This window comes from Herpailurus yagouaroundi, unplaced genomic scaffold (genome assembly GCF_014898765.1).
Source record: "Herpailurus yagouaroundi ecotype Mexico unplaced genomic scaffold, PumYag 182, whole genome shotgun sequence".
Classification (NCBI taxonomy): domain Eukaryota; kingdom Metazoa; phylum Chordata; class Mammalia; order Carnivora; family Felidae; genus Herpailurus; species Herpailurus yagouaroundi.
Genome location: NW_024412413.1, coordinates 46,229,713 through 46,255,557, shown reverse-complemented (window position 1 = coordinate 46,255,557; position 25,845 = coordinate 46,229,713). Strand labels below are relative to the sequence as shown.

General features: G+C 36.9%; 1 protein-coding gene across 1 annotated transcript in view; it reads left to right on the top strand.

Moving 5' to 3' along the window:
- Positions 1-25,845, top strand: part of RAB21 (RAB21, member RAS oncogene family) — a 43,945-nt gene that overhangs the window by 4,049 nt on the left and 14,051 nt on the right. Inside the window, exons 2-6 of the mRNA XM_040491416.1 lie at positions 8,329-8,388; positions 9,106-9,213; positions 12,934-12,997; positions 19,412-19,466; positions 19,918-20,006. Of these exons, the coding sequence (XP_040347350.1) occupies positions 8,329-8,388; positions 9,106-9,213; positions 12,934-12,997; positions 19,412-19,466; positions 19,918-20,006 (376 nt within the window). The remainder of the gene's footprint in view (positions 1-8,328; positions 8,389-9,105; positions 9,214-12,933; positions 12,998-19,411; positions 19,467-19,917; positions 20,007-25,845) is intronic.

The following is a 25,845-nucleotide window of genomic DNA, read 5'->3' as shown; positions in this document are numbered from 1 at the left end:
GATGTATTTTTCTTTAGTTGTGCAGTCTTAGGGTGGGGCTTTTTCAGACTATGCTTGAGCCATAGTCTTTCTCTTTGAGTGAGAGACAGTTACTGGTGGAGTGTTGTACATATTAATGATAATGGAAACAGAAAACAGCCTGAGATTTACTGTTATGGGCTATTAACTAGTGGGTACAAAGCCTTTAATGAAAATGTTCTTCCAGCATTATAAATCTAGCTTTTTGCCCTAGCTACATCAGTCTTGCCCACAGGGGATATCATGAGATGCTTTGTCAAATGCTTGCAGAAGACAAGATACACTGTGTTTCTGCATTAGGAAGCCATATGATGTGGTAAAAAGGGACAGGATTTTGAAGTTAGACTTGGTTTCATATTTTGGCTCCTACTTCATAAGCCTTTATGATCTTGGCAGGTTATTCTAACGTTTGTAAGCTGGCTCTTGATCTATAATATGGGAGAATCTTACTTATAGGGTTTTTTTTTTTTAGTTTAGTTTGTTTTTTTTTTTAAGATTTTATTTTTAGGTAATCACTACACCCACTATGGGGCTTGAACTTACAGTCCCGACATCAAGAGTCAGTGCTTACTGAACAAGCCAGCCAGGTGCCCCTTTACTTATAGGATTTTTATGTCAGCCATCATAGGTAAACCTCTATCACAGTGCCTGGCACATGTTTGTTTTATAAATGTTTGCTATTGAATGAATAGATGGTGCTTAATTTGTGTTGGTTTCTTTTGTGGTAAATCAGTGAAAAAGGTAATGGAATTAGTTTGGCATGAATTATTCTGAGAACCCATGCTGTCTCTGAAAGATCACTACATTGTCTTTTAAAATTGTTTATAATTTTATACTTAATACAATCATATATATGTACACATATATATGTTATGCTTTATATACATTTATTATTACTATACATATACATATATATTTGCTTATTCATTCTAGAGTTTTGGCTGGGATTGGCTTTTCTGGAAATTAACTTCTTTCTACAAAATTGTGACATTGGCCATGCTTTAATGTTTTAGCACTGCTCCCTTTTTTGCAGGGCTCCTCCTAGGTTACTAATAATTAAGACATAGTCTTGTAGGTGAGCTAAGAACTCAAAATCTTTTACCTAGCTCAGGAAACTTGATCTTATATAGAGTCCCCAAGCTCTCTTACATGATTAACCTAAGCAATTAAAGTCAATGATTATTTCATACATGTTAAATATCAAACATTGTAATAGCTGGGGAATATAAAGATTAAGGTACTTCGACCATCATTTAGCTTTCTTGATTTTATTCTTAAATGTTTGTGCCATTTTGATTGTAACTACCTTTTTTCTTTGGTATGTCTTTTTATGTCTGTGCTCTTGGGTGATCACTTCCTTTTCTTTCGTTGTATGCCCTTTCCCTCCCTTATTTGAAGGTGTTTTCAGATCGTGCACTTAGAGTGTTTTCTGGCACTTTCCACCAGTCCCTTATATAAAAAGTAACATTTTTATAATCTGAACGATCATTTTCCGTTTTAGAATCCTAACTCGAATTCCGCCTATCTGCCTTGTGTAGTTGGGTAGGTGGCTGTCACTTGATGAGCAAAGCAGTGCTGTAAGGTTGGCTAGGCAGATAGTATCCTGATAGTTTGGCAAATGAAGAAACTAAGCTTTGTATTCAATTTCTGAGGTCCCACAAATGGTAATGGTGTACATGTTTTCTTAAACTTGAAGTCTACTGCTTTTATCCCCCATGCACCTTAACCTCCTGAGCAAAACTTGGCATTCAGATTCTAGCAGTTGATTTTACACTTGGCGTCATAGTCTCTAGTCTAGGAATCTTGGTTTGCTTACTTGTAAGATTAATGTTTTGAATGTCTGAAACATCTTCCAAGTAGTTCTGGAAGCCACACCAGTGTTGAACAGTTAATTCATTTACATTATCTTTTGGAGAGGGACGGGGGGTGGGGGTGGGGGGAAGAGAGAGAGAATCTTAATCAGGCTCTATGCTCAACGGCTGATGGGGGGCTTGATCTCATGAGAGTGAGATCTTGACCTGGGCTGAAATCCAGAGTTAGACGCTTAATGGGCTGAGCCACCCAAGCACCCTACATTATCTTTATAAAATAACAATAGGTGAAATCTTCATGTCACCCCCTCTTGGCATTTTACTAGATACATGTAGGTTATGGAGGGTGGGTGATTTTCTTTTCTTAAAAGAAAATAGTTTTTCTGAATTTTGGTTTTAAGTTCCTAATATATAATGTCTGATTGCCATTTTCTGTTTTGAGCCACTCCTGAGAAGTAACTTTTTGACTCTTATTTTCTTTTTTTTTTTAATTTTTTTTCCAACGTTTATTTATTTTTGGGACAGAGAGAGACAGAGCATGAACGGGCGAGGGGCAGAGAGAGAGGGAGACACAGAATCAGAAACAGGCTCCAGGCTCTGAGCCATCAGCCCAGAGCCCGACGCGGGGCTCGAACTCACGGACCGTGAGATCGTGACCTGGTTGAAGTCGGACGCTTAACCGACTGCGCCACCCAGGCGCCCCTTGACTCTTATTTTCAAAGTAGTCACTTGGACTGTAAACTGATTATGATTCTTGTATTTATGGAAATTAAGGACAAGAAATGAAGTATTCAGGCAGCCAGCTTAGTTTTCATTCTTTTATTTAATTGAAATACATTTGACATACAACATTGTATAAATTTAAGACATAACATGTTAATTTGTTACATTTGTATGTTGTGATAATGATTGCCATTGTAGCAATGCAGCTTAGTGTTCTGATAGCTAATTTTTATTGCCTTGCTACAGAGGACTATTTTATAAATTATCCGCCTGAATCTTTTTATGTCTTTAGTACTTACATATTAAGTAATAGATACTTTAAACACTTCAGTCTGAAACAGTGTTAGTGACTGTAACAAAAATAATGTCAGTGTTTAGTTTTATACACACACACACACACACACATACACACACACACACACACACGGACACACTTACTAATGAAGGTATGTTGAACTTAAAAGATAATAAAGACAGGAAAGTATTTGCCTACAATTCAGTTACTTTGCTGCTTTAGGTGTATTACTTTGCCAGCGGTTAGGAAGCACAGCAAGTGATCTGGCTAATAACAACAACAAATACAAAAAAAATGATTAAATAAGTTATGAAAAGACAGATACAATTTTTCTTATTATTTTCTATAATTCTTTCTTTCTTTCTTTCTTTTTTAATAGAGATTTAAAAAAAATATCCACTATGCTTTTGGATAAGATGTCTGGTAAATAAGTATCAGGTGCAAATGACGGATGTGTGCCTCAGGTAATGAAATTGTTGATTTAATACCCCTAAAGTTTGGAAGATGAGGTCATTGGAATTATAAGTAGTGGTGCTGTAACTCAGGTTTGGAGGAATAAGGTGGGACATCTACCATTACTCTGATCCTCATTACTTTGTGCCTACCCTGGGAATATTTTTGTGAGTTGAGTTGGTATCCAGGAACACTTAGTGTCCACGTGGAGGAGTGCCAGGTTAGGAATGTGTATGTTCTAGAATAAACAGCTTTGTGCAATGGAAAAAGTACTGTGGAGTCAGACAGGCTTCTACCCACTGCAGTACCCAAATGAGTTGTCTGACCTTGAGTGAGTCACTGTATTTCTTTAAATCTCGGGTTCACAACTGTAAAATGGCTGTAAAATAGCTACTTCACACGGTTGTTACAAAGAGTAAATGAGAAAGCCCAGCTTAGTGTTTGGCACACAGTATATATGTACTATTTATTTTCTTCCTATATTTCTAGAACCTTTTGAATTGATACTGTAATGCCACTTTCCCTTCCCCTTTCTAGACTGGGGATTCTTCACTGAGATGTTGCCAGGGATTTAGAAATCCCTTGGGTTAAGTGTGTGAAATTGTTTTTTGGTATGTGTATGTGAGCAGTTTTCTTGGGAGTAAATCAGTTCATAGCTCTCATCAGATTCTCAAAGAAGTCCCATGATTATTTCTCCCTTACACTTTTATGTAACAGAATTAAGAACCACTGCCCTAGATTAAGTATAACTACAAGTGGCATCTGAGTGGTCTGCCCAAATTAAGTATGCCTCATAGAGGTGGTTAAAAAAGATAAGACAAATGTCAGCCTTTTAATTTTTTGCTATTCCATCTTGATATTATGTAAAATCTTTCACCTTTATTTTCCAATCTAATTGTATTTGCTTTTAAAACAGATGATTTGTTCTTTAAGAAAATGTCTGTACCATATTAAAAACATATATAAAATGGGACAATTTATATTACACGAGGAATTTTCTATATAGTGGGACTTAAGTAGTTCATTATGAAGGAGAAAAAAAAAAGATTTAGTGAAGATCCTTGGATAATATAGTAGATATTTCAGTTAAAATAATTAGATTTGGGGCACCTGGGTGGCTCAGTCAGTTAAGCAGGTGACTTTGGCTCAGGTCATGATCTCACGGTTCGTGGGTTTGAGCCCCGCATCAGGCTCTGTGCTGACAGCTCAGAGCCTGGAGCCTGCTTCAGATTCTGTGTCTCCTCCTCTCTCTCTCTGCCCCTCCCCTGCTGGTGCTCTGTCTCTCTCTGTGTCTCAAAAATAAATAAAAATGTTAAAAAAAAAAGTTAAAAAATACAAAATAAAATGATTACATTCACAAGGAAACTTTTAGAAGCACATCTCTTCATAAATTGAGTTTTACCTTCATCGATTTATCCAGGTACATTGTAGATATGTTTATCTGTAATAACAGTATTTGTATGTCTGTTGTATTTGTGTGTCAGCACTGGCTTCTGCCTTCTCCATAAGAGAAGTATTATCTCAGATCTCAGTGTGGAAGATATGCTAGCATAGTGGTTATGAGTCGTGTCTGGAGCCAGCCTACCTGGATTTCAAATCCTACTCTGTCACTTACTATGTGACCTTGGGCAAGATACCCTTCCTGTGTCTTAAGTTTCCACATCTGTAATATTTGGCTAATTATATCTAACTCAGCGTACTATGACATTGAATGAGTTAATATTGAAAAGCTCTTAGAATACTGACCATTTCATTGTAAGCCTCATGAGCATGTTAAATAAAAATGTGTAATCTAGTTGACATATTTCTACCCATGAAAAGATAATTTACAATATAAGCAAGGCAGTATATGGTATATATTAAAGATTAGGTTCCCTGTAATTCTTCAGGATAGAGAAACTCATTGTGGGTTGTATGGGTGGTATGAGAAAGCTTAAAAATTCAAGGAAGAAGAGTTTGGGTCATGAACTGGACTTGGATAGATGGGATTCAAATAGAGAAAAAAATACATCCAAATTAGAGGGGGAATTTTATGGACAAGCAGAATTGGAGGAATGTATATAAACCATATAAGCTGGAAAGTAAGTGGAAAAATACTAGAAGCTATGGACATGGACAATTGTGGAGGCCCTTGGATACAAAGATAACACTTAGAGATTTTTAGTTGTAGATTATGGTTCCCTAACTTTTATAAAGGAAAAGCTTATGAATGCTCTTATAAAAAGTACTCAGCACAGTTCTTGGTAGAAAGTAAGCATTTGGTAATTGTTAGCTAGTATTAGCAATAGTAGTAGAAATAAAAGTGTAGAGTTTCACTGTATGGATGGGCTGTCTGTGTACCTTTTAAAAATTGCATACTGAGGGACACTTAGGCTATTCCTTTTTTCTTTTATAATCAATATTGATGAGCAGCTTTCCATAAAATTGTATATCCAGGGTTCCTTAGGAGAGACTCAACACTGTCCCTTAAACTCACCATGGGAAAGTGGTGGTAAGTTTCCAAGGAAATGGTAAAAAGGGAAAGGATGGAGCTTTATCAGCTCTAATTGATTCCTGTCTATTGAGAAATCCTCACAAAACTCATGACAAAAAAGTTATTTTGATATTAGCTGCCAGCAGGGATATAGTTCAAGCAAACTTATTAAAAATGATATCTTACTAGAATACTTGAATGAGTTATGGTAAGATTTTTTTAATCATGGAGACTTTAGGAAGATAATTTGGCATGTTGACTAGAGTGTGAGGTGAGACCAAAGTTGTTATAGTAGTATGAGATTGGTTGTCAGAGAACTCCAGAAGAAATATGAAGACAAGTCTTGGTAGTTTTGTTTTTGTTTTTGGAATATGGAATGTCAGAGGAGGAAGAATACTTAGAATATTTCTAAGAGTCTAAACCTCAGTGACTTGAGAATGTGATCAAAATACTGAAGTTGGAATGGAAAGCCAATTTTGTAAGGAAGATCAGTTTAATTTTAAATATATTTGAGACAGGAGAGACATTTAAGTTGACCTATATATTAAATATTTGGGTGGGATTCAGATTTTGAGTTTCTTCATATAGCATTGATGTTGAACCCATGAAAATGGTTGATGTCAAGTAGGTCACGCAACTAATAAGTTGCAAGGTAAGATTCAAATCCACAGTTCTGATTCAAAGTTCATATTCTTAGCCCCTATGCTCTAATGAGTGGGAGAGGTCCTTTATTTAAATTCATTGTGGAAATATGTATTTGGTCTTCTCATTTTCCAAGTTATTTCTTTTGTTATTTTGCCATTTATTTTATATATGCCCCTTTCTATATAATCTTTGTTTCATTTAATAAAATATCTTTAGTGTAGTTAAGGTTTTGAAGGAAGGCATTCCTGGATTTGATCTCCACTCTGCCATTTGTATCTATCTGTGTATTCCTTTGTTAATCACTAAATTCATTGGCTTTTTCTTAGTTCTAAATTTCCTTGGTGTACATACAGCAGAAAGCACTTCCTGAAATCTAGGTTCCTCCTTCAGTAATAATTCACCATCTTAGCTTTTTATCTGTTTTACCTTATTTCTCTGTACTTTCTTTTAGATACACCTAAATGTGACTGTCTCTGCATAACTTTGGACTTGGTTCTCTGTTCCTTTTTTTAAATGTCACCTGACTCTGAGTTCTGATTATATTTCCTCTTCAATCACTCTAGATTCTGTTTTCTCTTTTCTATCTTTGTGGACTTGGTTCAGGCCCTTTTTGTTTCTCTCTCCAACTCTGTAATAGTCGCCTGTTTCCAGGTCCAGTCCTGTCCTTTCCAGTCCAACCTCCTCTCCTACTGCAGAGTCATTCTCTTAAAATATAGATCTTATACTGCCCCAGTGCTTAAAATCCCTTCAATGATTCTCCATCATCAACAATATTATTCTTAACACGTATTCCTTAGGATGAATTAGGCATTTCTCTAGGGGAAAATAGGTCAAATGAGTTTGGGAAATGCTCGTATAGATGTAGTTAGTTTTTTTTTTTTTTGGCAGAATCTTAGTGTGCCAGTGTGTATTATGAATGTACAGAGGGAATGCAGAGCAATATGCTGCATATCCCAAATACATCTGACTGTAGTATACATTAAAAGACACGTCTAGAGTCTTGGAACAGGTGTTATTAAGACCCACAAAGTAAAGTCTCTACATCTAGACATGGAACCCTAGCACGTTTTTTTGTTTTTTTTTTAATATTCATTCAGCCTTTGTCTTTTTCTGTAGTCTCATCTCTGGCATTGACCGTACTACCTTGGAGTTCTCCATGGGGAGGGAGTTCTATGTTTCAGGCTTTGGTGGCTTTACCCATCTGTCAGGGAAAACCCATACTACTCCTAAAGGGGAGACCATCACCTTCTCTCTGAAGCCTTCTCTCATCCAGGCAGGCTTTACATTTCCTTTCTCAGTACTGTCTTTAGAGTGTACTTGGCAAGACCCTCCCATTTTAACAATTGTCACATGATACTACTTTTCTTTACATGTTTATTTCTGCTGTATATAGACTGTAAGCTCCTTGAAGGCTGGAACCATTTCCTTTCATTTCTGTGACATTAGTACTTAAGATAATTATTAGATATGAATTAAATAATTGAATTATAAAATAATTGCGGGAATATTTCAAGTAATATTGGTATTCATACAGTTAAGTAAACTACCAGTAAATATATGTTTTATCTCACTTAGAAATCTCTTAGTTCTTTCTACAATGATTGGGTAAGGTGACATTAAATGAAATGCTCTAAGAGAAATTTTTATGGGGAAGATCTAGGAAAATGTTTAATTACCATTTTTTCTTCTTATTTTTCATAACTTGTGTCCATAAAACAAAAAACTGTTTTTTATATTAGGATATAACTAATGTTTTGTCTTCAGTGAAAGTAATGTTTAGTCATTAATAAAAAATCAGTGATTACTTTTTCTCTCAGATAACTTGTTTCCTATTGAGATTATTCTTCCATCTATAGTTTTTAGGGTAAGAAACATATGAAATGTTGTTTAATGTATATCTCTTTTCTTAGGCATCATTCTTGACAAAGAAGTTAAATATTGGTGGGAAAAGAGTAAACCTTGCTATATGGGTAAGTTAACCTTTTCAATTGAGTTTGTGAAGTCTTCTGCTATTCTTGATAATTTAATAACTAATTGGCTGAAAGAATAGGAATTTGAATTTCTTTTTTTAAGTGAAGTTTAGCTGAAACTTTTTTTTAATAAACATTTTTTTTTATGAAATCAGGCTAATATTAACCTTTGAGTTGGGGAAAGAGTAAACTCAGGGATTCCATATCAGAGAAAGAACAGGGTGGGTGAACAGCCTGACTGTCCTATTTTCCCTCTGTGTTTTCATGTTCCAGCTTTCCAAGGGAGTGCCTAGTAGAGAGTAGGGTAATGCATCAGACTACCTTTTGGCCAGTGGTCCTGGTGCATACTGTCTTTCCTTGTTTTCTCCCTTTGTGGGAAACCTAAATTTAGGGCAAGGCCTGTTCCTGGCTTACAATGCCATCTTGGGCATTCTGATCCTCTGGCAATTGAACTGTTTGTTTTTTTTTTTTAGTGGGTGTGGGAAGATTGATGAGGAGTAAGAGGGTTGGGAGGGAAGAAGTAACCTTTGTATAATGGTAAAACATTATTGGTTATAACTTCTAAAGAATTTTTGTAACCTGTTCTTTTTTCTTTTAACAGTGCTTTGAGATTATCTGTAACTTCACCACTTTCCAGTTAATTAAAAGTTAACTATAGTTGCAATAGCAGATTTATTTTTTTCTTCTGATCTAATAAGTATTTGTTGCTTTATTTAGGATACAGCAGGTCAAGAGAGATTCCATGCATTGGGTCCAATTTACTACAGAGATTCAAATGGAGCTATTTTAGTTTATGATATAACAGATGAAGATTCCTTTCAGAAGGTATTCCATTTACTTATAGGTAGATGATTTGAAGAACAACACTGATTTTTCAAGTCTCCATTCACATGCCTTTGTTTACTAATGTGGTTAATCTTGGTTTTAAAAGTAAAATATAGTTTGTACATAAATGATTACCACTAGTATTTGTTAATGCAGTATTTAATTGATTAACAGAGATATTAATAGTTTATTACATGGCTTTCTCAGATATTAGGAAAGGGAAATAATTTGAAATAAAACCGGAAAAATTGAAGGGCTTTTTTTCTCCCTCTTAAAGAAAAATTACGTATATTTCTTGATTCCACATATAGTAGGCATGTGAATACTTGGTATGGTTGCATGGGCTCTCTAATTGTAAAGACAAAAAAAGAAGAGGGGCACCTGGGTGGCTCAGTCAGTTAAGTGTCCGACTTTGCCTCAGGTCATGATCTTGCTGTTCCCGAGTTCAAGCCCCGCATCAGGTTCTGTGCCGACAGCTCAGAGCGTGGAGCCTGTTTCAGATTCTGTGTCTTCATCTTGCTCTCTGTCCCTACCCCACTCATGCTCTGTCTCACTCTCAGAAATAAGTAAACATTAAATCACCTTTAAAAAAAATTTTTTTGTACTCTGTATATCTCCCTCAAAAATAAAAATAAAACATTAAAAAAAATTTTTTTTTAAAAAAAAAGATGATAAGAACTAAATCGAATTAAGCTCTTTCTTCTCAGTAAGTGTCCTGGAAGATATAAGTTTTAAAGGACAGTCTAGGTAGTATTTATTTTAAAGTTTTTTCTTTCTTTCTTTCTTTCTTTTTTTTTTTTTTTTACCCCTCTTTTAAACATACACCACAAAAGTAGAATTTTTAAAGTTGGTTGGAACTAAAAATAAGTTACCATTAAACTTACCTCTGAATTCTCATCACAGTCAGGATGGTGACTAATTGCTTATTTGAACCTTTCTCTGAGAGCCCCTCTTAGAATAAATGTTCAAGGGTGTGAACTAAAAGGGGCAATTTCCAAGGCAGAACGTTTTCTTTCCTTAAGTTTCAGGTTTGTTCCTGTTGAAATTACTTGCTGTTATAGATTCAGGTTGTGTGTGTGTGTGTGTGTGTGTGTGTGTGTGTGTGTGTGTGTTTTCCATTTGTTTCCCATTAGTTAACAGATGAAGCAACTATACAAGTTAGTCTTTGGATTATTACATGTGGAAAAATTTAATTCAAGGAGTAGAAAAATGAAATGATAAGTAATTTGTAGATTTAATGATACTTGAATTTGGGGGGGGGGCTGTTATCTGTTATCCCTTCCTACCTTTTGGCATAAATAGAAATGGTTTGAGTGTTTTATTAAGAGAAGGTTGAGTCTTTTAAGTTGAAAAATGACCAGTTATCTCTTGCTGTATAACAAACCCCCCAAAACCTGGTGGCTTAAAACAATGATTTATTAATCTCATGATTTTGTGGGTTGACTGGGCAGGTCATGTGGTGTCACTCGTGCAGCTGCATTGAACTTGGAGTTTGGCTGGGTAAAAACCATCCAGGAAGGCCTGTTCTCCCCCATACGGCCTCTCACTCCATCTGTTTTCTTATCCTCCAGTGTTCTCTCCACATGCTCTCTCATTATTCCATATTTTAGCCTAAGCTGCTTATATAACAACTGGATACTAAGAGTAGCTGCCAGGCCCTCTTAAGTCCGAAGCTGGCATAGCATTACTTCTGCCACATTCTCTTGGTCAAAGCAAGTTACAAGTCTAGCCCTGCTTTACAGAGAGGGGAAATAGAATCTGTCTCTTGATAAGAAGATAAAGAATTTGTGACCATCTCTAACTCACCACAGAATGTATAGGGGTAATGAATAGGATGCCTGCAGAAGGGGATCCTATTGCAGATGAGTAACAATTTTTTTAAAAAATTGGTTAGATATAGTAGATTGTGGTAATATCTGTAGAGTGAGTAGAGTAATACATAATTGGATTCTGGCATGGTTCCTTTGAAATGATGAGGATGTACATTGTATATTGTTAAATTTTTCTTATGTGAAATCAATTGTGGATGGAAGTTCATTGCTTCTCTGAAAATTTTATACAAATGTGAATGAAACAAAAAGATGTGGCTGTACTGAGAAAACTATGGTTCAGTGCTAAGAGAAAGATAAGGTGATAATATTGATTACCTTTGCTTTTGTAAAGGTTTGGGGTTTATTAAAGATAGTTCCTCTGCATTCTTGCAGAGAGCAAGAGTATGGAGCTGTTACATTTGTACTGTAGGACCAGATGCACAATAAGTGCTTACTTACCACGTATTTAATGTAATTTTTATAATATAAAGAAGTGTGTGAATTTTTTTAGGAAAGTGTATAAGTTCTGTGTGATTTGATTACATACAAATTAAATTGCATTATAAAAAATGAAAGGAGGTATTCAAGTTTGTTCTTTATCCTATTTTATTTTATTTATTTATTTATTTATTTTCAACGTTTATTTATTTTTGGGACAGAGAGAGACAGAGCATGAACGGGGGAGGGGCAGAGAGAGAGGGAGACACAGAATCGGAAACAGGCTCCAGGCTCTGAGCCATCAGCCCAGAGCCTGACGCGGGGCTCGAACTCACGGACCGCGAGATCGTGACCTGGCTGAAGTCGGACGCTTAACCGACTGCGCCACCCAGGCGCCCCTCTTTATCCTATTTTATTGTAATCAATATATTTAAAATCATGAGTTCAAAAAATTAATTTACTTAATTTGAATTTACTCTCAACTGTGCCTACTGCTGTGCTTCATCCATAGTGAAGAATTTATTACTGGAGTCTTTGTACACCCGTGGTTTTCTATCAGGAGGTGACAGTGACTGGAGACATCTTTGGTTGTCACAGCTGGAGGATAGTACTGAATGATATCTAGTGGGTAGGAGGCCAGGAATACTGCTAAATATCATACACTGCGCAAGATAGTCCCTCACAACAAAGAATTAATCTGAGCCAAAGTACCAGTATTGTTGAAGTTGAAAAATACTGTCATACACTAAAGGATGAAAATTTATTTTGCCGCTCTTTTTGGTGTTCATATACATTTTCCCCCTTTTAAGTGTGTGATACAGGAGCTCTGTGCCCTCTATTTGGAACCAATAAAGACTTTTTAAAAAATTTTTTAGAAGTTTATTTATTTATTTTGAGAGAGTACGCACGCATGAGCAGGGAAGGGGCAGAGAGAGAGGGAGAGAGAGAAAGAATCCCAAGCAGGCTCCATGCTGCCAATGCAGAGCCTGACATGGGGCTCAAACTCAGGAACCATGAGATCATGACCTGAGCCGAAATCAAGAGTCGGACACTTAACCGACTGAGCTACCCAGGCACCCCAACCAATAAGGACTTAATTTTAAGCCTGATATTTTTAAGTTCAAAGTGACTGTACAAGCATCTGTTATTATCAGAGGCTGGAGTTGACATGCTTTTGCTCGGGTAACTAGCTTTGTTTGGATCTGTGCAAGATTTATGAAAATTTATAATTAGAGGTGTCTTTGTCTATACTATATGTAGATATAGAGAGAAATCATTCCATTGGGTATTTGTGTGCAGTTTGCAATATAATCTGTCAAAAAATGATCCTACATTAATCATTTCTAGTAACACCTAACTATATGGGCTGTTAGACAAATTCTTGGTACTTTGACAGTGTGGGGCTTGGGATATTGTAATGGTGGTCATTGTAACAGGAATTGTTTTAATATTTACTCTTTTGTATACACAGGTAAAAAACTGGGTCAAAGAATTACGGAAAATGTTGGGAAATGAAATCTGTTTATGTATAGTTGGTAAGCATCATCACTTTTTAAAAAATATGTCCTCTATTTTCTGATGTTTTATTAGAGAATAGCAAATAAGTAATTCTCATTTTTAAAGTTATGTGAGAAAAGAAGAATGACATTTTAATATTCAAATATTTTAGAATAATTTAGGATTTGGAAGTGATCTTTCAGAAGATTCAAACTTCAGGGAAGGCCTTGGGGAACAGGTGGGAAACATGTAAGGCTTCAACTGCCAGCCTTGCTTTAGTTTGATCTTTAGTTTTTCACTGTAAGATTTTTTTTTTTTTTTTTAGAAAAAAAGAGTTTAGGATCTAATTTCAAATAAAATTAAAGCTAATGAATTCAGCAAGCATTCTTGTTTTATACATTTAACTATGCACATTTTGGAGTTAAGGACAAATTTGATTCCAAGGATATGAGTAGATTATGATACTAGTGTAGAGGAATATTCTTAATGGGAAAAATGAAGGAACTGTAGAACTCATCCTTGGACTTCTGGAATTTCTCTTTGGTTCCCTTTTTCTTTAGTTTATTATTTCTATGATCTAGTAACTAATTATTGAGCAGGAAAGTATACCAGACACTATCCTGTGTTCGTAGTAGATATTATCTCATGTAATCCTCATAACCTTATGAGGGATTTATAGAGGAAGCTGATCCCTGGTGATATTTAATAATGTGCCCATTATCAAGCAGCTATCAGAGATGGAGTACAAATTGAAATCATTCTGACTCCTGTGCTTTGTTATTAATTCTTGTGATGAATAACTTCATAGTGTTTTCTTTCTTTCTGCATGACTGGTAGGGTAAAAATGGCCTCGGAAAAACCAGGGTGGGTTTAGTGGAGGACCTAGAATGGACTGATTGATGTGGGTGTATTTGGCTTTTTTAAGAATATTTTTTTTAACTAGAATTTACATTTCTTACATTGTGTCACCATTAAATTGGTAAACTTTACAGTTCCAGTTCAGGGTGCAAGTCTGGGGGAAGAGGACACAAAGATGATCTGGCCTGTTTTTTAAGTCTAGATGCTAGATGGTAGGCTAGATGGCAGGAGTATTTCAGAACAGAACCCTGGAGTAGTAGACTACATGGGAGTTTGGGCCAAAGCTGCAGCTAGTCATTACTGAGTTTGGCCTGGCTTTGTCTAGTAACTGGGACTTACTGGGAGTGGAAGTGGCCACAGTAGGTGAATGACTGAAGATTTGATTATTTGAGATTCTGGTTATCTCTCAGAAGAGGGAAAAAAATGACTAACATATACTTAAAGTCAAAGAAGCCTCCAGTTTGTTATTTGACCAAGGTTACAAGTATTGTTTTTTTACTTTTTAATTTTTTAAATGTTATTTATTTATTTTGAGAAAGAGAGTGTGTGAACATGAGCAGGAGGGGCAGAGAGAGAGAGAGAGAGAGAGAGAAAGAATCCCAAGCAGGCTCCACACTGTCAGCACAGAACCCGACACAGGGCTTGATCCCTGGGGTCATGACCTGAGCCAAAATCAAGAGTGGATGCTTAACTGACTAAGCCACCCAGGCACCCCTAAAGTAACATTTTTTAAAACATAGCTGGATAGGGGGCGCCTGGGTGGCTCAGTCGATTAAGCATCCAACTTCAGCTCAGGTCATGATCTCGTGATTCGTGAGTTGTGAGCCCCTTGTTGGGCTCTGTGCTGATAGCTCAGAGCCTGGAGCCTGCTTCAGATTCTGTCTCCTTGTCTCACTGCCCCTCCCCTGCTTGCGCTCTGTCTCTCAAAAATAAATAAAAACATTTAAAAAAAATAGCTGGATAAATAAAGCTTATGGATAATTTGAACTGTGTATTGTTCATGTTCTTACTGTAAGAAGGTTTAGGAATAAATCTGGTAGCTTACTGCCCCTCGTAGAATCAGATAATCCTCATTTAATATTATATAGTGTTTAATAATTATTGGTATGAAGTATAAAAACCTCTCACTCCTTTTCTGTTGGCAAATGTGACATGGAATTTTGTTGTAATTCAGTGATGAAAGAGTTTTGAGAGCCCACTTACCACAAAAGGAGAATTTCACAATGTATCTGTTTAAACAGTAATTTAGAGGGCTCACCTGTTTCTTTTTCATCCCAACCCAGCTGCCTTTCTGTCACCAACGCCCACCTCCAGATACTGTCTTGACTTTTTACTGCATGGACTAGTTTTGATTTGAATTTTATATAAATGGAATCGTATAGTATGAACTCTTGTATCTGGTTTTTTGTTTTTTTGGCTTTACATTATGTTTGCATGATTCCCCTCTGTTCTTGTATATAGTTGTAGTTCATTTTATTCTTTGCTCTCTGGTATTTTATGAATATTCCACAATTTATCCTTTTGTTATTGATAGCCATTTACATTCTTTTATCCCCTATTGATTTTCATTCTATTTTTTATAGCAGTTCAGTGTTTATTCTCTCTTCTGTTTTATTACTAAATTCAAAATAATAACACTACTTCCCAGGATTGTGGTGAAGAATAATAAACACTTGGCATAGAGAAGGCATTTGACAAATGTTTGTTGCTTTTCCTTTATATAACACAGTCCTTCAAATATTTGGACGGTTTACCTGAAGTGAAGGTCTTCACTTCACTTCTAGGTCTTCATTTGTTTTTCATTTGGTCTAACTTCTAGGCATTCTCATCATCCTGAGTCCTTTTTCCTAGGTTTGTTTCAGTATAGAAGTGTGTTTTCTACACTTGAACACTAGAATCTAGACATTGTTGAGCCAGTCTATACTTACATAGCTCTCTTTAAAATTCTCCCATTATCATTCTACCAACAATAGCCAAGATTGCGTACACTTTTTAGCATCCATGTCAATTCAGTGTTTCTTTTACATAGATTATAGTTAACAAAAATCTGAATCACTGTTTTATAAGTATCGCTCTTCTGTCAAGCTTTTCCCATCTTGTTGTTGTATAATTAAGTTATTTAAACTTAAGTGTAGGAACTTCAACTCATCATGTTTCTGAATCTTTATGTTTGATGATATCATCTCCTGGCTTTCTCATGTAAATTAAATAGTCCTTATCTAAACCACTTACAATGTGTTAACCAGTAATGGAGAACCCCATATTTGGCTACCAAAGACTTTTTCCTCTCAATTTTAGTTAGTTCAGTGATTAGCATTCTTAGCTGTGGTTGCTTTGCTTGATAGTATTTTGCTTCTAGTTTGTCCTTAACATTTGTATGTTTATTAAATAGTTACTTTTAATAATAGTTACCATTTATTAAGTTCTAAGTACTGTTGTAAGAACTACACATTTATGATTTCAGTAAGTCTTCTGGCAACACTACAAGAAGGTATCATTGCCATTTCCATTTCACACATGAGAAGTGGGCTAAGAGCTTGATACTTCCAAAGTACATAGCCAGGTAGAGGTAGACCTGGGATTTTAACTTAGGTCTGTCTGCTACATCAAGAGTAAGTGAACAAAGGTGCCTGGGTGACTCAGTTGGTTAAGTGTCTGACTTGAGCTTAGGTCAAGATCTCATGGTTTGTGAGTTCGAGCCCCGTGTTGGGGCTGGACTGACAGCTCAGAGCCTCGACCCTTCTTTGGATTCTGTGTCTCCCTCTTTCTGCCCCTCCCCCGCTCGTGTGCTGTCTGTCTCTCTCTCTCAAAAATAAACATGAGAAAATAATTTAAAAAATAAAAATAAAAAAAAAGAATAAGTGAACAAAATAGATATGGTCCTTGTCTTCCCAGAGCTTATGTGTAGGAAGAGAGAGAAAAACAAGCTATTACTATATATTACAATAAATGCTATGAAAGGGGAAGTACAGAGTGCTGTGGTAGCACAAAAGCAAACCTAACTAAATTTGGGGGGTGGGGTGGGGATGTTAAAGGAAGATTTCCTAGAGTGTTGGATTAACTAAATAAGCTAGACGAAGCCAGTGGGGTGGTGGTAAAAAGTGTGTTGCCTATCATGGGCTTTAATTTTCTCCTAACACTGTTAATTTTCCATTTGATCATTCACTGTGATGAATATGGCTATTAATAACTGCTCCTTACTGAGTATATACTATATACTAGGCCTTTTACATGTATTTTCACATCAACTGTGCTTAAGTTTGTTAGCTACATTTGTACAAAGTGATACTAAGAGAGGTTAGTAATGTTCCCCAAATTATATAGTTATGAAGTGACCCAAGACAGGAAAACAAGTTTTATCAGGGTTAAAGCCTTTGAAGGCTTCCTTTGATTGATTAGGCCACATACCATTGGGTCTCAGCAAAACAGGTTTCTAGCTCTTTATTGCCATTAGGCCATCTGCCCTTAGCAATGGGTATATCCTTTCCATGATCTTAATTCAAATGTGTTTTTATAAAAAATAAAAGTTTTTGCTTCTTAGCAGGGTGGCTTTTCACCTTCCTCTTCAATAGCTTCAGCCAATTTTTCCCCCTCATCTTTATAGTACTGTACTTTACTTGTTGATAATCTTTTTTCAGGTGTTTCAAGTCTATTAGAAAGTTCCCTACATAGCTATATAGTAATATTGAAACAAATATGAACCTCAAAGCCTTAATCCTTTAGATGTCTTGCTTTTTTTTTAATGTTTTTATTTTTGAGAGAGAGACAGAGCATGAGCAGGGGAGGGGCAGAGAGAGAGGGAGACAGAATTTGAAGCAGGCTCCAGGCTCTGAGCTGTCAGCACAGAGCCTGATGCAGGGCTAGAACTCATGAACTGTGAGATCATGACCTGAGCCAAAGTTGGATGCTCAACCATTTGAGCCACCCAGCCTCCCCTAGATGTCTTGCTTTTAAAAGAACTGTAGGCACTAAAAAAATTTTGAGTTTTGGAAGGATGTCAGTCACCACAATGTGTTTTTTTCTGACTTAATCTGTGCTGTCACTCCCTATGAATACCGATTGTTCAAAGAACTAGTAGTAAACAAAAATTTTTTGTTTAAAAAAATAATTAGGTTATTAAGATAGCTATTTTAATGATAACAGATTTATTAAAGTTAGGTAAGTTTAAAATGTTATTAGATAATATTAGATCATAGCAGTGTCTGAATAATTTCCCCCAAATATTCATTTGAGGCAGTACTCAAATTTTCTACTTTCTGTATCCTCATTTTTTAAGAACAGATGTTGATAATCCTGGTGGAATTTGAAAACAGAGGCATTAAAGATTGAGAAAAACAACTCATAGGGTTTTAGGTAATTGGGACAAAAGTCTTCTTGATCGGAGACTCGTGGCAGTCTTGTGCCTCTGTTGGAACCACAGACCACTAGGTGGTGCTTTTTGCTTTCTTCATAGCATAAAACAGCTTCTGGTGACTGTCTGCTATATTGGCTGCAATATTTAGCAAATTTAAATTTTTATTGACAAGTAGAATGTAGAAAATCAGAATTAATATGGTTTTCTTGCTAAGGTAAACAATCCCCAAAGAAGGAACAGTTCATTATAGAATTTGTTGATAATCACTGAGCTTTAGTATAATCTGTTTCCCTCTCCTGCTTTGGCTATGTTGTAAAATAGTGACTTGCAGCTGCCCACAATTGGGTGCTCAGTTTATTTGAGGTCCTCCATGTACAGAACCTCCGGGCTTCTACTTCTCAGTTGTAAGCATCTTTCATTGGGTGCTTATCGTGCTTAATTTGAAATCTAGATTCTCTAATGTCCCAAGAAAAGATGACCTTATTTACAAAAGTTTCTTTTTTCCTCTGTAAGTCAAAATAGAAGATATTTGTTTGAAATATCCTTCCTTTAGTGTTGTCTGTCCAGCCAACTCACCTTAACCTCTATTCTGTATTTAAATAGGGCATCTGCATTTTGCAGTTTCTTCACTTTCATTCTGGTGGCTTTTTTAGCATAATTTCGGTTTCGTCCCATTGTTTAAGAAGAGTTAAACTTATTTTCAGTAATTTTAAATTCGTATGATATGCATATATTAAGCTCTCTCATGTTAAATAAACAGTGCAGTTTCCTCTCCAGTGGTGGTAAAATGCTTAAAGAGCCATAATACCAAATACCCTTAGGTTAGCCTAATATCTTTCATGAATAGTAAGATAGCCTTGCTTAATTATTGACTGGCTCTGTGTTGACTGGGGACCATTTACACTTGGCTAAGAATCATAGGTTCCCAAGTGTATGTTGTCTCACTTATCTCCTAAATCAAAGAATAGTGCCCATCTCTTTGGAAAAGTTATTTTCTCTGCTTCAGGAGGGATTTGCATTGAGCCATTTGAAGGAGGTTGAGGCATTTACCTTGACAGTCATGATCTGCCCTTATATTATAGGGTTTAACTTTATAGTTTCAGGACATGTAGAAGTTTAATGGGAATTTGTATTATTTTTCCAGGTGATTAACATGGCAATTGTGTATTTAGAATTGACTTAGTTCTGTTATAGAAATGAATCAATATTAAGAATTGCCATCTTTACTTTTTCAAACTAGGTAATAAAATAGACTTGGAAAAGGAGAGACATGTTTCCATTCAAGAAGCAGAATCGTAAGTGATCACCCTTTCTCCCTCCCGTCACTCCCTGGTAGAAGTCCTTTTCTTTGCACAGTGTATTTTACCATTTATGTAATAATGAAACCTGTTAATCTAAAATGAGCTACTGGAATCAGTGAAGCATATTTACATTGGTAATTTCTGGACTTTTGACATTTAAAGTTACTCCATTCTCACTTCTCTTTTTGATTTCAGTAAAAAATATAAAGAGTGATGTGAAAGAAAACTATCATCAAATAGTGAATCACAAAAACTTGTATTTGGGTTCCAAATTAACTTAAACATTTCAAGTGTTGTTATTCTCATGTTCTTAATTAAAATTTGGTTCAGTGCATCTTAATTTCACTAAATGTGGGTTAATTAGTAATAAGTCACTAAAATTGCTACTTAAAACATGAAAAAAATTTTTGCATCAATCACTGACGTTACTCTTTTTTTTTTTAAGGTATGCAGAATCTGTTGGAGCAAAACATTATCATACTTCAGCCAAACAGAACAAAGGAATTGAGGAACTCTTTCTTGATCTTTGTAAAAGTAGGTGTATTCAGACTTTGTATATTTTAGAAATAGCTCTTTTAAAAATATTGGTAATATTTTTTAAGTGATGTTTTACAGTCTCAATTAATGACCACACTGATGATTTATCACATCTGACAGCACTATTATTTACTTAATATTTTTCTCTTAAACTCATTATTTAAAGCTTAAGTACCTATTTAGCTCTATTTCAAGCACTAGTTAATGGATATGAAATCAGCGGATATGATATGTGCTAAATACACATTAAAATAAATACATAACTGTCAAAAATAAAAATAGAGGAGAGTATACAGATTAAAACAGATTTAAGAGGTATAACAACCTGTTGCACTGGATGGACCTTATTTGGATCCTGATTCGACAAAGTAGTGAAAAAGGACATTTGTTAAACAATAGGGACTATATGAATACTCACTGGATATTTGATGATATTATTAAGGGGTGTCTGGCTAGCTCAGTTGGTAGAGCATGTGACTTTTGACCTCAAGGTTGTGAGTTGAAGCCTCACATTGAGTATGGGTGCCTGGGTCGTTCAGTTGTTTAAGCATCTGACTCTTGGTTTCAGCTCAGTTCATGATCTCATGGTTCATGAGTTAAAACCTCACATCAGGCTCTGTGCTGCTAGTGCTCCCTTTCTCTCTGCCCCTTCCTCACGCTCTCTCAAATATAAAAAAAAAGAAAAATTAAAAGAAAGAAATTATTGAGGTTTTGCTTCAAGATGGTAACATCAGAAGATCTTGAACTTATCTTTTCTCATTGATACACTGAGTCTAAAGGTACATGCGATACAATTTCCTCTTTAAAAAACATAAAGTCTTACTGAATGACAACTATACCTTGGACAAATAATAAGAAAATGACACTGAAGAAGGTAGAAGAGGCTGAAACACAATCTTGCCATAAACCGCATCCCTGGTGTGATGACCCACAACTAAAAGGGAACTCAAAACCTATAGCTTCTCCGTAAGGAGTGAAGATTATGAACCCCACAGTGGGCATCTCAACTTTTAAGACATTAATGAGATGAGTCCCCCAGATATCTAACTTTGAAAATCAGCATGTCTCACATCCCAAGACCTACAATACTGAAAGTCTGAAAAACTGTTTTTTGGGTTTTTTTTGAGATAGAGAAGAGAAGGCTCAAGTGAGCAAGGGGCAGAGAGAATCCCGTGAGGGGCAAAGAGAGAGAAGGCGGGACTCAAGCTCACCCAATGCAGGCCTCAAGCTCACCCTGTGCGGGACTTGAACTCAGCAAAAAGTGAGATCATGACCTGAGCCAAAGTCAGCTGCTTAACCGACTGAGCCACTCGGGTGCCCTGAAAAACTGTTCTTAAAGGGCTGTGTGCTTGGACTCACCTGCCCTAGGGCCTAGGTCAGAGGCAGCTGATCACACTAACTTAAAGTGAGGGAGGCTTAGGGTACCTGGGTGGTTTAGTTAGTTAAACATCCAACTCTTGATTTCAGCTCAGGTCATGATCCCAGGGTCATGGGATCAAGCCCTGTGTCAGGCTTAGCACTGAGTGTGGAGCCTGCTTGAGATTCTCTCTCTCTCCCTCTGCCCCTTTCTCTGTTTATGCTCTAGTTCTCTCAAATAAAAAAAAAAAAAAGTTTTAAAGTGAAAGAGATTCACCTGCTTAAAAGTGTCTGCCCGCAGGGCAGGCATCTAATCTAACACACACATCTAGGAGCCTGCTGGTGTAGTACTCTCCTGGGACGGAGGCTGGCGGGTGTCATCTTCATGCTTTTCCTTTGCTGCATTCCCCCTTTGCTGTGCTCCAGAGTACCAGTATCTCTGGTAGGAGAGCTTTTGCACACATTTGGTGCCCCAATTTTTGCACCTGCCACCCAGGAAACACCTCTTAATCACCTGGCCTAAAGGCCAGGGGAGCTTATATTCTTAGTCCTATTGGACTATAATAATTGGTGTTACTCAAAAAGGAGCTCATACTCCTGTCTGGCACCCCAATTTTTGTAACTGCTGCCAGGGGACCCCTCTATATTACCTGGCTCTGGTGGCCAGTGGGGCCTATGTCTGTGGGTCCCACAGGACTGTAATCAACAGAGAAAGAGCTCTTAAACAGCCACCACCCACAGGACACAGCAAGAAGCAACAGATCCACAAGCTCAATTTTTTCGTGAAGGAGGCCCATTTGCTAATCGTCATAACTGTGGCCTGAGGGGCAGGTTTTAGGTTTGGCACACATTTAGTGGCCTGTGGAACTGCATTCAAGGAATGTAGGCTGTGGGCACCATCTTTGTGCTCTTCTTCTACCTTGTTCTGGCTTGCTAGTATAACCTAGGAAAGAGCTTATACATTTGTCTAGAGCCCTAATTTTAGTGACTGCTGCCCAGGGGACACTTCCAGATCACCTGGCCCTGGTAGCCAGTGGGGCTTCTGCTTGCAGTCCCAGAGGACTGTATATCTGCATACTTTTAAAAGCTGATACCTAAAGATCGGGCTTCCAGTCAGCCTGAATCTAGGTGCTGAGATTCTCCCATTTGGGACACTGATACATCTTGGCACATCCTCAACTACTGGGAGCTATTAAAAATACAATAGGCTGCTTGGAGAAGCAGCCTGTTCCATTTACTGTACAGAAAGCAACATGGAGAGTCACACAAAATGAAGAAACAGGAATATGTTCCAAATGAAAGAACAAGATAAAACCTCAGGAAAAAACCTGAATAAGACAGAGAGATAAGTAATTTACCTTACAAAGAGTTCAGAGTAATGGTTATAAAGATCCTCACAATTTCAACAGGAGATGGAAGATATAACAAATAGAAGTCAGAGCTAAAGAAAACAGTAAATGAACTGAAAAATACACCAAAGGTATTCAACATCAGCCTAGATGACGCAGAAGAAATGATCAGTCAACTCAAAGACAAGGCAGTGACACCCAGTCAGAGCAGCAAAAAGAAAACACGTGTAAAAAGGTGAAGATAGTTGAAGGCATTTATGGAACAATATCAAGCAGTCTAACATTCGCATTCTAGGGATCCCAGAAGGAGAGAGAGAGAGAAGGGGGGCAGAGATCTTATTTGAGGAAATAATGCCTAAAAACTTCCCAACCTGGGTAAGGAAACAGACATCCAAGTGCAGGAAGCCCAGAGAGTTCCAAATAAGAGAAACCTAAAGTGATCTACACTGAAGATACATTATAATTAAAATGTCAAAAGACAAGGAGAGACTATTAAAAGGGGCAAGACAAAAACAACTTGTTACATACAGGGCAATCCCCCATAAGATTATCAGCAGACCTTTCAGCAGCAGTTTCACAGGGCAGAAGGAGTGGCATGATATGTTCAAAGTACTGTAAGTAAAAAACCTTCCAACCAAAAATTCTCTACCTGGCAAAAGTATCATTCAGAAGTGAAGGAGAGATAAAGGATTTTCCAGACAAGCAAAAGCTAACGTTCATCACCACCAAACTTGCCTTAAAGATATGTTGAAGGGACTTCTTATATCTGAAAAGGAAGGGTGCTAATTAGTAGCAGGAATACACATGAGAGATGAAATCTCACTGGAAGGTGAATAGTAAAGGTAGTATATTAACTGATTATAAAGTTAGTGTGAAAGTTAGAAGACAAAAGTAGTAAAGGTAACCATAATTGTGATAATTAGTTGAGGTATACGTAAGATGAAAAGATGTAAAACGTGACATCAGAAACATAGGGGAGTAATAATGTTGAGCATTACAGTAGGATCAAGTTTAAGATGTTATCAACTTAACAGGGTGCCTGGGTGCTCAGTTGGTTAAGCGTCTGACTTTGGCTCAGATCATGATCTCACGGTTCATGAGTTCGAGCCCTGCGTCAGGCTCTGTGCTGACAGCGCAGAGCCTGGAGCCTGCTTTGTATTCTTTGTCTCCCTCTCTCTCTGCCTCTTCCTGCTCATGCTGTCTCTTCCTCTCTCAAAAATAAGTAAACATTAAAAAAAAAATTTTTAAGATGTTATCAACTTAAAATAGACAATTATAGACACAAGTTGTTACATGTAAGCCTCTTTGTAACCACAAAACAAAAACCTATAGTAAATATACAAATGATAAAGACAAAGGAATATAAGCATACCACTGAAGTATGTCATCAAACCTCAAAGGAAAGAGCAAGAGAAGAAGAAAGAAACAAAGAGGAATTACAAAAACAGCTAAGAAATAGAATGGCAGTAAACATACCTATAACTACTTTAAATGTAAATGGACTAGGTTCTCAAGTCAAAAGACATAGAATGGCTTGAGTGGATTAAAAAAAAAACAAGACCAGGGTGCCTGGGTGGCTCAGTTGGTTAAGCATCGACTCGATTTCAGCTCAGGTCATGATCTCATGGTTCATGGGATCAAGGCATGGGTTAGGCTCTGCACTGAAAGTGTGGCACCTGCTTGAGATTCTCTCTCTACCTCTCTCCTTGCCCCTCCCCCACTCACACGTGTGGGCACACACTCTCTCAAAATAAATAAACTTAAAAAAAAAAGAGGTCTTAAAAAAAAAACAGACCTGGGGCGCCTGGGTGGCGCAGTCGGTTAAGCGTCCGACTTCAGCCAGGTCACGATCTCGCGGTCCGTGAGTTCGAGCCCCGCGTCGGGCTCTGGGCTGGTGGCTCGGAGCCTGGAGCCTGTTTCCGATTCTGTGTCTCCCTCTCTCTCTGCCCCTCCCCCGTTCGTGCTCTGTCTCTCTCTGTCCCAAAAATAAATAAAAACGTTGAAAAAAAATTAAAAAAAAAATTAAAAAAAAAAAAAAACAGACCCATGTATATGCTGCCTATAAGAGACTCGGTTTATTTATTTATTTTTACTTATTTTTAATTTAAATCCAAGTTAGTTAACATACAGTGTAATAATTTCAGGAGTAGAAATTCATGATTCATCACTTACATATAACACCTAGTGCTCATCACAAGTGCTGTCTTTAATGACTCTCACCCATTTAGCCTATCTCCCCACCCACCATCCCTCCAAACCTCAGTTTGTTCTCTATATTTAAGAGTTTCTTATGGTTTGCCTCCCTCTCTGTTTTTATCTTACTTTTCCCTCCCTTCCCCTATGATCATCTGTTGAGTTTCTCAAAGTCCACATTTGAGTGGAATATGATACTGCTTTTCTCTGATTGACTTATTTCACTTAGCATAATACACTCTTCCATTCACATTGTTGCAAATGGCAAGATTTCATTCTTTTTGATCAGTATTCCATTGTGTGTATATATATGTATGTGTGTGTGTATATATATATATATATACACACACACATTTATGTTTTTATATATATACCACATCTTCTTTATCCATTCATCAGTGGATGGACATTTGGGCTCTTTCCATGATTTGACTGCGGTCGATAGTGCTGCTATAAACATTGGGGTGCCTGTGGCCCTTCGAATCAGTATTTTTGGAACCTTTGGATAAATACCTAGTAGTGCAATTGCTGGGTTATAGGGTAGTTCTATTTTTAATTTTTTGAGGAATCTCCATACTGTTTTCCAGAATGGCTGCACCAGTTTGCATTCCCACCAGCAGTGCAAAAGGGTTCCCTTTTCTCTGCATCCTCACCAACATCTGTTGTTGTCTGAGTTGTTAATTTTAGCCATTCTGACAGGTGTGAGGTGGTATCTCAATGTGGTTTTGATTTGTATTTCCCTGATGATGAGTGATGTTGAGCATTTTTTCATGTGTCTGTTAGTCATCTGGATGTCTTCTTTGGAAAGTGTCTAGTCATGTCTTTTGTCTATTTCTTCACTGGATTATTTATTTTTGGGTATTGACTTTGATGAGTTCATTACAGATTTTGTATACTAACCCTTTATCCAGTATGCCATTTGCAAATATCTTCTCCCA